Raw genomic sequence first — 14,962 nt, forward strand, 5'->3', positions numbered from 1 at the left:
CCACATGTGGTTCATAGCTTGTCCTATACACCTCAATGTTGATTGGTTCTTCATCAAAGTGCTCATGCATACATATTCATACAAGTGCAACAATAATAAAGGTACAATTTAATAAATTGTTATTGTACGAATGACTCAGTTCTTTAAATAAGTCAACAAAGGAGCTTAACCAAATTAAATGTGAACAAACTCAATTCCCCGTGAGTTGCTATAACCTAATGCATTAACTTAAGTTTAATCATTGAATAGTTGTGATGATGATGTATTGACTTAGTGTTTGATGTACTTAATTCTGAAATATTGTTTCTTATTTTAAAACCCTGTCCCATTTACGTGAGTTTATCATTTGAATACTACCTAAATGGCCTTGCATCTAACTCCAGTTATATCGTATGATGATTGATATCGAAATATGCATGCAACTTCTAGGGATGGCCAGACCAAAACATGGCACAAATCCATGAAGTAACTGACAAGCGGATTGAGCCATGTTGGTAGGTGTAGACTACCTGGTTGGGATCTGCGAGACAATAGCAACCGATGGTTAGAGACCTTGAATGACATGGCTCAAAATTATTTGCAATGGTGTGCACAGGTGTACTCCTTGAAAAACATCTTCAAACCCTTGTGTTTCCGATTACTGCTTATACTCTTACTACTTCTACCACTATGGGATTTGAATGGACAAAAGTATCTCTGTGGTAATTTGGTGTGGCAACTCGAACTGATGTACGTTCGTGCGTAGTTCTGCACGTTGTTTTTGACTGACTGATACATGCAGCTAACCCTCGTATCTTTTTATCGACTCAATTTGAGTTAGAGTATAATGGAATAAAATAAGACAAATATATGAATGAATTTTGAATATGTATACCTTATACGTTCATTGATCCAAACAGACAATCAGAGAAACAAAGGAAATGAGCTCACTCGATTTAACCGAGCGTAACTCAATATTTATAGTCAGACCATAAATAAATTACAAACACTCTATGAAATAAGGTAAGCAATTAACACACGATCATATAAAAGCAGTCAGAGTGAATAAGCGAATGACTGACAATGTCAAATGTAGCTTGAGAAAAATGATGAATAAATTGATCTGTCCAGAAGGTAGAGTAATGTGTGTAAGCTTGACATAGTACTTATTCACTATACTGATAGTAACTTTTACAAAAAAAATGTGTAGTTAAACGTTTACTAAACAAGTTTGTACCTAATTTCTGAATATTCTTTTCAAAGGATATTTCAGTTCGAATGGTTTTAGTAAATGATATCGAACTATTACAACGAGTTCTCCAACTAACTAACATGTGACCTACTTTCGAGTTATTGTCAAGTGCTATTTATTGTTACGATGCCTGCCTCCAATTCTTGGCGTAATGTATTCTTCTCTTTCTCTTCTTTCTTTTTGCCTTGAGGATTCCATGTTTAGGCTTGTTTTGTGATGCAGTTTGATGATCTTCGTAAAGGTTGATCTGTCTGCTTCCAGCATATTTTCTTAATTTCCTTTCTAAATGGACACTGATTTTCTCTCTTTCGCAGTAGGTTTTTTTCTATGGTGTCCGTTCAATATATCTGGAGTTTCTTGCGCGAATAGCCGTTTATAACTACCTACACTTTTCAGATGATGATTGTTACAATTCTCCATGTTTCACTGTGCTCACATAGAAACTTGAAATTTTTTGGTTCGATATCATCTATGTAGTCAATGATACTTTGTATGTAGAAGTCTCATATAAAAATGAAATGCCTGTTCAATACTCTCTGACTTCTAGTGGCTTTCCAACAGAACTCATGGTGAAATAAAACATGGATTCGACAGTTAATTTGATTTAAAATTGAGAATCAGTACAATTCATATTTTGAAGCTCACGGATGTTGTTTACGAAATTCAGAGGATGAAAAGCGAATGTTCGGCGCCTCAAGCGGCTTTGGTGGACATGGAGGATCCACCTAGAGCAGTTGGAAAACCTTGATTCTAAACCAATGGTGCACATGGGTTCCAGTATCCTGAAGGAACAAATGGCGTATGAACCAATCGTTGATCACTGGCTATCATGGGACTGCATCTCCCCACGTTGTTCCACTGCCTTATGGATCAGACCTTCAGGTCGAAGGCTCCGGGTGTGGTCCCCTAAGAAAACCATCTGCTTCAGTTTGGTCACCCGGGCAGTATCACAGCCCTCACCCATATCAAATGAGATTTGTGTGGAGTATATGTATTTGGTGCCTCTTTGTACCAATATTTATGTGTTATAATAAATAAATAACCCCATTGTTGATTTACTTGACCAAGATTATATCGGTTGTGACCTACTTAAGTGACTTCGAGTGTTGTTAGAGGTATTAGGATGGTTGTTCCTCTATAATTATTGATATCCCAGAAGGATATTTCTACTGAAGGTACCTGAGAAAAAAATAATGTCGGGTGTGGACATGGCAATCTAGGAGCATGACTGCATAACCTGAGAAACAACCGCTTGTGGTCAGTCACACACGATATTTTTGCAAGTAGTTTTTAATGTGTGCCTCACTACGTTCGACTCTGCTGCATATACAGTAAATCTTTAAGGAGGGGGAGATATGTTATTTTCAGTGTCAGAATCCTCTAATCCCTTCACCGATCGCGGAAAGGCAGAACTCTCTAGATACTGGTCGTTTGTGAAAGGTGCTTTACACTCGTCACACGTCCATACAGTTTGCAGTACGACTTCTCCTTCGGACCTCGAATGTATTGCGTTTATTCTTACTATTCTCTAGTTGGCCTAAATGAATTACCTGTATATCGGTCACAACTTTGTGATTAGTCAGTGTTAATATCTTCGTCTCTTAAGAGCTCAGTTACAATTCAAATGATCGAGTGATAATATCTCTGACAGTGATATTAGCTTGAATCCTACCGAAAGTATTAGTTCCCTGAAGACTGAACATACATGTTATGCATAAACGCCCACTAGCACGAAACTCAAGCACAAAGCCTATATCCATAACTTTGTTCAAGTTATTATTTACTAATATTAGTATGTCTTCAACTGAAGAACATCTGGAACTCAAAACAATTGTCTGTCAACCAACACCAAAGTCAGAATTTTCAGTATAAATGTCAAGACAGTTCTACTGTATGGGGCAGAACCTTGGAGAACTACGAAAGCCATCATCCAGAAGACATAATCGTTTATTAACAACTGTCTACGCAAAATACTTCGGATCCATTGACCAAACACTATCAACATTAACCTACTGTGGGAGAGAACAAACCAGATTCCAGTGGAGGAAGAAATCAGAAAGAACCGCTAGAAGTAGATAGAACATACATTGAAGGAAGCACCCAATTGCGTCACAAGATAAGCCCTCACTTGGAATCCTCAAGACTAAAGGAGGAGATGAAGACCAAAGAACACATTAAGCTGAGAAATGGAGACAAACATAAGAATAATGAATAAAAATTGAATAGACTGGAAAGGAAGTTCGTGGACAGAGTAGACTGGAGAATGTTGGTCGGCAGCCTATGCTCCATTGAGATTAACAGGCGTAAGTAACTATGTCTTACTAATACCTTATCATCTAGATATATCTACAATACAATTGTATTGGTTAATCTTACTTTCAATAACAAAATACTAAGATAGTATATTCAAAGTTTACTAAGAAAAACAATCATTGAAACGTATCATATACAGGATTGATCTACTATGTATATAGAAGTGTTGTTAACTTAACACTTACATTTTGATGTTAGTTAAAGAATTGATTGGAACAATATAGATACTCAAACATTCACATACATACATACATACATACGCTTTATTCTTATTAACATTCCAATACATCTGTACATGTATATATCTATCTCAACATTTGAATACCATTTTCTTAATCATAAGCTTATTGAATCATTTCTCTATAATCTATTTGATGGAACAATTGAAGTGATGCATGTATTTATTTATTTTTTTAAAAAGTATTTTCCCTTGGCAACTATATTTCTATGATGAATATACTTTAGAAATGTATCATTGACTATTCATTTGATCCCTCAGATACTATTAATTCTATTATGACGTTAGAATAATCCATCATAATATAACACCATCACCACCACCATCACTAGCAATAACAACAGTAACAACAACAATAAATCGATACCATGTGAACCAATCAAGAATTAGGGCGTTGGTTCAAACACCAATTATGATTTATGTAACATAACATAATTACATGATTTATAATACTGATTATTTATATTATTAGTAGTATTTTACACTTTATTCAATTACAGTATACAATGAGAAATGTAAGCAATTTGTTATGTATATATGTATTCACGTATTTAATGAGAAAAAAAATGTTTTTTTTTTGTTTGTTCTATGGTAAAAATATTTTCTAGTTTCAATTCACCCGATTGTATAAAAAATGGTTTAGTAGTTAAGTAGATAGTTGTACTATGTTTATCTGTGGAGTTCGTAATCAGTTGGTGGGTATAAGTAAGAGTGGGTAATTAGCTCGATCTCCACCACCCGAGTTATCGCTCACGTTAGTTCATGAGTCATTCGTCTCATTATCCAGGAGGTATGACGCGGACGTGTGAGTCAGATTTTGCCTCCCAACATGATGATGTTTGAAGTGAACGAGAGTGGGTTCGAATGCTAGAATGAACATCAACTCTGAGATAAAGATATATCCAACTGACGAGTTCGAAATAGAATGAAGTGTCACGCGTCCTGGACTCCACTGTTAGCCACTAGCCACTATCCATCTTTGATTATAACGGCTCGTGAATTAAGATCATATTGAGGCAGTACGCATAGTATGGATATATACTAACAAGAGAATGATTTATTGTAGTCCTAAATAACAATGAGAATAATCAAGTAAACAATATCACGACCAACCATCCAGCTCAGAGAACAAAACTCCACCTGAGCTATAAATCTTCTCCATCATCTCAATATCAAGTGAATTTAAATTTCACTCTATTGCACAAGCAGATGGCTATCAGCCTCACTAGGATAGTGGATAATGTTATGGCATTTGAAGCGAATGGTACTAGGTTCGAGTTATGGGGTGCAGGTGCATCTAGCTGATGCGTCCCTAATAAGACGAAGTGTCGCGCATCCTGGATTTCACTATTAGCCACTATCCATCTTTGTTTAATTTCTAGTTTATTTGTTTTCATTTTGATTATTTTTAAAATGAAACTTTAGATTGTTTATTGAATAAATTCCTATGTGTTTTTGTGTGGATGTGCTACGTAATGAATTTATTTATTTGAACACATAAATATTGGTACCAAGGGGCACCGAATACATATGCGCCACACAAGTCACTTGATTTATGTGTGGGTTATGAGTGAATCCTACTCAGTGCCTTCTCGTGGCCGGGGTGTTGTTTACGAAATTCAGAGAACGAAAAGCGAATGTCCGTCAGGTGCTTTAACTGGGTTGGTAGACACAGAGAGTCCATCTGAGGGAGTTGGAAAACCCTGATTCCACATCAATGGTGCACATGGGCTCTAGTATCCTGAAGGAAAAAATGGCGAATGAACCAATCGTTGGTCACTGGCTACCATGGGACTGCATCTCCTTACGATGCTCCATTTCCTTATGGATTAGACCTTCAGGTCGAAGGCTCTGGGTGTGGCCCCCTTAGAAAACCACCTGCTTCGGTTTGGGAACCCGGATAGTATCCCAGCCCTCACCCATATCAAATGAGATTTGTGTGGAGTATATGTGTTTGGTGCCTCCTTGTACCAATATCTATGTGTGGGTTATAATACTGCCCAGGCGCCCAGAACGAAGCAGATGGTATACTTGGGGGATTACACCTGGAGCCTTCGAACTAAAGCTCTTATCCACAAGGCAGTGGAGCAACTTCAGTAGATGCAGTACCATAGTGGCCGATCACCAATAATTGGTTCATACACCTTTTGTTTCCTGAGGGTCTTAGGGCCCCTCCACACCCTCAATCGTACCAGGGCATTCGAATACAATGGATACAATGAACAGTGAATTTGAACAGAAAAAAGACCTGATGAGAGAGCATTATTTTGCATGTTTTGAGAATTACGTTTTAGGGTACTTTTATGAATTTACTTAGTACTGTGTAGTAACAAAAAATGTATTTCAGTCCGTAGGATGAACTTTACAAAAATCTTTTTTTTTCTTGTCATTCAATTACATAAAACGAAAACTCTCGTAGGAATCTCAAATGAGCGTACAACTTTCTTAGAAGATTACAATAATGATATACTGTAATCATATAATGAATGAAAGTTTTCAAATCAGTCTTGAATAACAAGCATATGTGATAAGATATAGATGGATAGTGAGTTAGAAAATAGAATGACAAATTTACCTGTAGTATCCTTCGGTTTTCAATATTTCTCTTACTTATATTATGCTATAATTTATTCCATCTTGAAATCAAACTGATTATAAATTAACCGGCAGCGAAACATGGCCATTAAGAGTAGAAGACACTCGTAAGCTACTAGTATTTGACCACAGATGCCTTAGAAATATTGCTGGCGTCTGTTGGGATCACCGGGTAAGTAATAGTGAGGTTCGACACAGGGTATTAGGGAATGATGTTAAATCAGTTGATGAGGTTGTGAATCTCCATCGACTGAGATGGTTGGGCCACGTGTTACGTATGCCCGAACACCGATTACCACGACGTGCAAAGCTAACCGGTGTTGGGGATGGTTGGATGAAAGTTAGGGGCGGCCAAACCAAAACATGGCATCAGTGCTTGAAGTCACTAACTTCTAGTCTGAGCCATGTTGTTAAATACAAACTATTTGGTCGGGGTCCGCGTGTATACACTCCCTGTCTTCCCTTAAACTAAGAGACTAAAATCGCTTCATAACTTTCTTTCTACGAACTAATTCTTTCTTCCTGTACTATATCCTTTTTGCAATCTTTCTTTTATATATTACCACCTCTGAATTAACTACTTTTATGAATCCAGTGTTCATCTTGTTGTTCACATGGTGTGGCAACTTGGACCGATGCATATATGTGACTGGTCCTACGTTGTGGCTGACTGACCGACTGACTGACTGACTATAAGTGACTTTGTAAACATCAGAGATAGGGTAGTATTTGTAACCCATAGACCACAGATTAGAAGTCAACTGTTTAGTCCTCTCTCTCTTTCTCGAACTACACGTAACTAGCCTAGGTACATATTATTTACTAATGATATTGACCTAGAAACTTATTCTCTGATAATATTGACTGTTATATATAATTTATAACACCCCATTAATGTAAACAAAGACTTTTAGTGGACCGAAGTTTTGAAAGATTGTTGAGTTGAGGAACTTTCTAAAATGATTGGCATAAATTAATATGTATCAAGTACCTTACTGAAAAGCGGACCTCAACAGATAGTTGTGTCAGCCTGTATTTTTTAGATGAAAATCGGCGAGACTATCATTTATGAACGAACCAATCAAGTATAAGATAACAGATTTCGGATTTTGGCGCGATATTCACTCATCCATTTGGATAAATTGAGTTTTGGCATTACAGCTGACGTCAATTCATGAAAATCATTATTCTAATCCCGCACAATGTTTCATAACCCTCATTTGGTCCTAGTTATTAGGTGGAGACTCTCAAGGTTACTTTAGCTTCTCTCAAAAGTCGTCCATAAATTATAGTCTCACCCGAAAATCCATGTCCTATATAAACACTAAATACTTTGCCTCCAAACTTTTTATCGCCTTTACTAGATAGTGAAAATGAGAAATCGTTCTTTCCATAATAAATAATGCAGACAAATTCTTTCAGTTGTTGGGTATTTCACACAGAACTACTTAGGGCCGTTAATACCACAGAAGATAAGCTTTAGGTAGCTACACAACTGGCTTATAATCCCCATTGTCTACTTATTAAATCAGTTGTAATTATCTCACTCTTCTGTCTGTTGTGAAGGTTTGATGATTTGTAATTGATCACTATACAGTCTGTTGATAACATCTACATGAAAAGATGTACTATCTCCTTAATGATATATTTATATATTGATAATATTTACCCTATTAGGCACCGAGGGATAAATCACGTATCTGCTGTCATCGAGTACAAAACAAGAATTTTAATGTTATGAAAAAGCAACCAATCAAATCAAGATTGAAAACTACTCGGACAGTACTTAAACAAAGTGGACATCGACAAGTTTCGCCTCCATCTACTAGCGTAATATCACAAAATTCACAGTAAGTTATATTTTGCAATGTTGCTTTTATCGTGTATTATGTTATATGACATTTTAATCGTTGAGATCATGAATCAATTGTAGCTAGACCACCATGAAAAAACTTGGAGCACTTGACGGCCGTTTCGTCCTAGTATGGGACTCTTCAGCAGTATGCATCCATGATACCGCCTCTTGAGATTTGAATCCAGAATCTATCGGTCTCGTGTGTAAGCGCTTAACCTCTAGACCACTGAACTTACCAGCATCCAACAGTTTGCCAGGTTTTCCATAGTGGTCTAGTTTCAATTGATTCATAATCTCAACTATTAAAATCACTATAAAATCCACAAAAACCCCTTCTAATATTATATGACATTGTTGTGTAGCTTGATTTTTGATAAATCCTAGTTTTATCTCTGGATCTACGCATGAATTAGGATTTCATAGACCATACAATTCAGTCAGATGAAGCGTGAACGATGTATAATTGATCCATTCGACAAACTGAAAATTGACAATTCTTGGCAAGCTGTTCATTTAAAGTTAATCGATCAACGGTCCATTGATCACTGAAAAGTTAAATATGATGAGCGATAAATGAACCAATCAGAATAACAAATGTACATTATACTCTAAGCTTTATAAGTTGCTAGTCTGATTCGAGTCAAAAACGATCGATATGGAAATGATCAATAGCCATTTAACAACTTTCTGTCTATTTAGAAACATAAATTTTTCTTCCCATTTTGTTTTTCGTTGGATAAACTCGAATACTTTAGTATTTCATTTGTTGATTACAAAACTGTATTCACCTAGATGGAACATAATTTATTATATCGATGTATGTAGTATCACTATGATCCCATAGTGAATTCTTAAGTTCACATATCTACTTATCTTATCCTGACAGAGCTTATGAGGTATATGTGTACACTTTAAGTAGATACTAGATAAATGTAATGAATGAATGAGGAAGAGAAAATTAGAAAGTTATTTATTTAAACACATAAACATTAGTTCAAGGAGGCACCAAATAGATATACACCACATTAATCATTCGATTTGTGTGAGGACTAGGATACTGCCCGAGTGTTCAGACCGAATCAGGCGGTTTCCTTAGGGAGTCACACCCAGAGCCTTCGACCTGAAGGTCTAATCCATAAAGCAGTGGAGCAACGTGGAAAGATGCAGTCCCATGATAGCCCATGACCAACGGTTGGTTCATACGTCATTTGTTCCTTCAGGATACTGGAACCCACATGCACCATTGATGTGGAATCAGTGTTTTCCAACTCCCTCAGATGGACTCTCTGTGTCCACCAACCCGGTTAAAGCGCCTGACGGACATTCGCTTTTCTTCCCCTGAATTTCGTAAACAACACCCCCGCCACGAAAGGCAATGAGTAGAACTTCCCTGTCAGTGCTTGTATGCATTTGGCCATAAGAAAGCATTTGAAGAGGGAGAGCTGGTTCTCTTCACTCTCGGCCGTACCAGGGCATTTGGGGGCTAACAGTGTAAGAATATTCCACTATATAACATTTGTTCATGACGTTATCATTGCCAGTAATTCAAGCTACAATAGCAGCTTTTTATATCATATAGGTCTACTTAATCAATCACTTTTGATTAATTAAAGCAGAATTTACATTTGCCTTATTCAATGAAATGCTGTTTGATTATACTGACATATATTACATTGGTAAATAGATCGTATTGTAAACTGAATAAGTTAGGATTAGAAAAATAACTCAATATTGTTTATAACTGGAATTCGAATAAGATCCTGTGCCCAATCTACATCTGTTTTGTTGTTTAATAATTGAATTCATGGGTCAATTGAAGCTAGACTACCATGGAAAACTTGGGAGCACTGGACGGCCGTCTCGTCCTAACATAGGACTCCTCAGTAGTGCGCATCCATGATCCCGCCTCCCCACGAGATCCGAACCCAGGACCCAACAGTCTTGCGCACGAACGCTTAACCTTTAGACCACTGAGCTGGCATTCAACGGTGTTAATGTCTAACTTTGGTTTATACGAAGATAAATTAAGTTTATTCTCACTTTACAAGTAAAGATAATATAAACCTATTTTTGTAAAGTTTCAAATGGAAAGCTGGTCTAAAGGATGGTGACTTTGATAAGTGTCCTTCAATAATATTCTCTCAAGTCTACTTACAGGGTTAGTAAATAAATTTAGAAAATAACTGAGTGGATTGGAGGACGAAAGTAAACTAGATTAGTCAACTAGACAACTTGATTTGTCAAAAATGTTTTATAAAGAATGAAACATCCTAAACTTGGACGAATAGTCTTACAGTAGTCGAGTGCATCCTTAATGTTCAAGTTTCTTGTGTAAATAGAGTTCTGGTGCAAATTCTTTACGTGAGACCGCAGGTCCTGGGTTTGATCCTTGAGTGTGTGGTTATAAATGCTCATCGCTGAATAATCCCACACTGTGACGAAACAGCCGTCCGATTTTTCCAGGTTTTGAAGGATGATCTAACTAAGATAAGTTCGTGATTTGAATGAAACTCAACAATCTGCACAACCCTTTACTAACGATTCGATAAGAAAATTAAAAAGTTGGGCATAAAAAGTGCCCAATAAACGTGAACCATACGGACTGATCAATAGAGGATTTGAGCTAGTAACCGGTTGTAAGTCAGGTTTTTGTCTAACTACAACCTACACTATTGTATTGGTAATCTAGTATTACTAAATGAGGAGTATTTTGATCGGTTCCTTAGAAATATGTGCTTCATTATTCTTCAGTAAAAAAGGAAACTTAGTTACGAGAGGGAAATTGAAGTTACGTTAATCAATTTATAATCTTCATGATAAGCAAATTGTTAAATCTCAGTTGAACACTTTACAGGATTAATTATAGTATAGATTGTCTCACTCACATATTCAGTCAGTTATACAATAGACCAGTCCACTAAGATCTATTCAGTTGCAGTTTAAGGATCAGTTTCGTATGTAAGTCTTCAGTTCACCCACAGTAGTCATTCCAATAATTCTATTAAGTTGTTATTGCATATTGAACAGTCCTTTTGGTTAACTGTATTCCAGATATTTTAGCGGTTTTCACTACCTATGGGCAGGCTGATGTTATCCGTCACACTTTTAATGCTTACTAAGTGTGTGGTATCCGTCACTTACGACCATCATTAAGTCCATTTAGTAGGTAGCTACTCCACATTACAGTTTGGTTTTTGTTAAACACATCATTTCAAGCCCTAAATCTCGTAATTTTTGTGTTTCTCTTTTGGAATGTTTTGTTGTGCTACATTGTACATGTTCTCAGACGACAGCTACAAACAACTCCAGACTCTTGAAATCAAATTTTTGAAGAAACTGCTCGTCAATATCCAATACCCTTCCACCAAATGAACTGGCAGACAGCCTAAAGTCCTGGATATAACACAGTTATCAGAGATAGAGAACACTGCCAATAGCCACATCATTGATATTAATCCGTAGTTGCGTTATTTATTTATTTGAACACATAGATATTGGTATCAAGGGGCATCGAATACATATGTGCCACATAAATCATTCGATTTGTGTGTAGGTTGTGATACTGCCTGAGTACCCAGAGTGAAACAAGTGGTTTCCCTAAGGAGGGGCACACTCGGAGCCTTCTACCTAAAGGTTTAATCCATAAGGCAGCGGAGCAACGTCAGGAGATTCAGTCCCACAGTAGCCGGTGACCAACAATAGGTTCATAGGTGATTTATTTCCTCAGGATCCTGGAGCCCTTGTGCACCATTGGTTTGGAATCAGGGTTTATTAACTTCCCTAAATGGATCCTCTATATCCGTATAGTTGCGTTGAATGAATTACAAGATACTAAGAATTATCAATGTTCTTTAGAATTTTCAAAGTTCTTATTCATTGATATCTGTTTAAGCTATAAATAGTTCATCGATCCTTTTCTTGTGTAGATCAACGGGTCTAGTTTATGATGAACGTATGCTTAAGCATAAACATGAGTGGTTTATTGAAGAACAAGAAAGTCCACGTCGTATTCAACAAGCATTTCATCGTTGTGTAGAAGAAAATTTAGTTTCACGATGTATACGAGTACCGGTAAGTTGAGTGTTTTACAAGTTAATATGAACAGTTTTATATAAATTATCATTTCATCGTAAGCAAAGATGGATAGTGACTAGCAGTGGAATCCAGGACTCGCGTTTCGTCCTATTTAGGACTCGTCAGCTGGATGTACCTGCATCTCAAACTCGTTAATTTTCACTCTTGAACTCGAACCTATTACCCTTCACTACAAAAACCATCGTGTTATTCACTTAGCTACTGAGTCCTGATAGCCACTTGATTGTGCAATGGGTGGTAGTTTAAATTCACTTGGTATTGATCGCTTTCAGTTCTAAACATCAATGAGAAGATTTAAGTAAACAATACCAAGTGAATTTATCATTTCATCGATTTATACAACCCGAAATTGGTGTTGTATTCTCAAAAATATGACTCAAATCTGAAGTAAACAAAAGTCAGATATAAGGGAGTAACATACAAGAATGATGATTTACGGGATAAGTGAGTGTGAATTTCTCAAAAGTATCTAAATAACTCTATGAGTTCAGTAATCTCAACAGCCAAAATAGATAGACCATAAGACATGAAGAAAGTGAGGTCATAGGTGATGTGTTTGAAGGTGTTCGATAGGAAACGGTCAATAATCATCCGGAAGTCCTATTTGCCGTCTCGGAGGAACCGGTATTGCCTATTGAATTCGAACCCGTATGAGTCATCTTCGTAGTCTAAAAGGTCACTACTTAGCTGCTTGAGTTGCGAGTTACCTTCAACAGGATTATTTTTCAGTCCATTGATAGTCGACATGATGTTAGCACTACGAAGTCATTCTAAACTATTAACAAGCAAGCAAGCTTAGCTCTATTACAGTCCACTCAAATTAATTCCAGTAATATGTTTAAATTAAATAATGCATCGCCTTTTTGACTTCAATTTCCAATCTTCATATAGTTTTATACTATCATTTTAAATAGCCATTCAACTAGTGTTTCTTTCTTAAACTCTACTAATCACACACTGTCCTCCATAGACAACTCAGTATAATCTGTCTTAAGAGTTTCATACGGTGCTGACAATTTTCTCAGACACACCATAATGTCGAAGAAGTTTTTATAATGTTCTCTCATCAAAACTTTTCTTGATACCGACAATGGTGTGATTGCTCTATAGTTCTCACATTTGCTGAGATCGCCTTTCTTTGATATCTTGATGACATATCCTTGGTACCAGTCCGTCGGTGACACTTGTTCCTCCTCTCAAATCTTTTTGAAAAGAATGTGGATCATGTTTACAGTTGCTTCTATGTGTGACTTCAGTGCTTCAGCTGGTATATTGCCAGATCCTTCAGCTTTTCCACTGTTAGTTTGTCTAATGGCCATCCTGAAGTGACATCTATTAGAAGGTCTGTGTGTGTCGCTTCGATGTCCTGTGGATTAATTGGAGCTGGTCTATTCAAGAGTTCCTCAAGGTGTTCTACTCATCTGTTCTTCTGCTCTTAAATCTCAGTGATTGGCTTGTATTCTTTGTCTTTGACTGGCCTCTCTGGTTTACTATATTTCCCTTCAAGTTTCTTCGTTGTATCATATAGTTATTTCGTATTTCCTTCTGTTGCAGCCTTTTCCTCGGTTATTGATAAGTCATTCATATATTTCTGGTTTTCAGCTCTAATGCTCATTTTCACTCGGTTGTTTGCTTCTGTGTATTCAGCTTGCACCTTGACTTTCCCCGTTCTTGTTCGGCTGTTGTTAATTGCTATCTTCTTGTTCTTCCTTTCTTGAATCTTGCTTATGGTTTTGATAGAGATCCATTCCTTATGATGACGCTTCTTGGGGTCCAGAACCTCTTGACATTTTGAAGTTAGTGCTTCTTTGATCCCTTTCCAATTGTCCTTCATAGAAGTTTCTCCTTCTTTGTGTAGATCTTGTAGGGCTTGGAACTTGTTGTTGAGAGCTATCTTGAATTGTTTGAGTTTGTCAGTATCCCTAAGGAAGGCTGTATTGAACCTTTGTAATGCTGTTTCCCCAGTTGTCCAACGCTTCTTTAGCTTTGTTTTCATCTTGGCCACAACCAAGTGGTGATCTGAAGCTATGTCACCAACTCTCTTGATTCTCACATCTTCCATTGACCTTCTGAGTTCTTTAATGGTGCAAATATGATCGATCTGGTTCTTTGTAGTGTGATTCTGTGAGACCTATGTGGCTTTGTGGGGGAATATTGTGCCACCTATAACCATTTTGTTGAATGCATATAAATTTGCAAATGTGTCACTATTCTCGTTCCTTTCTCCCAGTCAGTCCATATCGTCCCATGATATATTCATACCGAGTATTGTCCATTCCGACTTTGGCGTTAAGTCTCCCATTATGATGGTCAGATCTTTTCCTGAGCACTTTGCTATGATCGACTGTAGCTTATCGTAATATTTCGGAATTCCTAAGTCCAATCCATAGTGGTGAGTATTCATGGCATTAAAGAATTATTAAACTAGACTGTATAAGAAACTCATTAAAATTTATGATAATGAATGGACTCATTTTATAGAGATTACCAAACTGACATCAGTTTAAATTCACTTGGTTTTGTTTTACTTGTATCTTCTCATGACGTTTGAAGCGAAATGGTACTGGTTTCTATTCTCGACGTGAACATCAACTCTGGGATGCGGGCACATCCAACTGACTAGTCCCAAATAGGA

At 36.9% G+C, this 14,962-nt stretch overlaps 1 protein-coding gene across 1 annotated transcript in view; it reads left to right on the forward strand.

Annotated features, from left to right (window-relative positions):
• HDAC6_1 (Histone deacetylase 6) overlaps positions 1 to 14,962 on the forward strand; it is a 198,782-nt gene that overhangs the window by 71,316 nt on the left and 112,504 nt on the right. The window contains exons 1-3 of the mRNA XM_051212728.1: positions 3,018 to 3,534; positions 8,055 to 8,227; positions 12,159 to 12,303. Coding sequence (XP_051068626.1) covers positions 8,115 to 8,227; positions 12,159 to 12,303 — 258 coding nt within the window. The 5' untranslated portion in view covers positions 3,018 to 3,534; positions 8,055 to 8,114. Of the gene's footprint in view, positions 3,535 to 8,054; positions 8,228 to 12,158; positions 12,304 to 14,962 lie in introns of the transcript that reaches the window.

Source organism: Schistosoma haematobium, chromosome 3, assembly GCF_000699445.3.
Source record: "Schistosoma haematobium chromosome 3, whole genome shotgun sequence".
In the NCBI taxonomy this organism is placed as follows: Eukaryota; Metazoa; Platyhelminthes; class Trematoda; order Strigeidida; family Schistosomatidae; genus Schistosoma; species Schistosoma haematobium.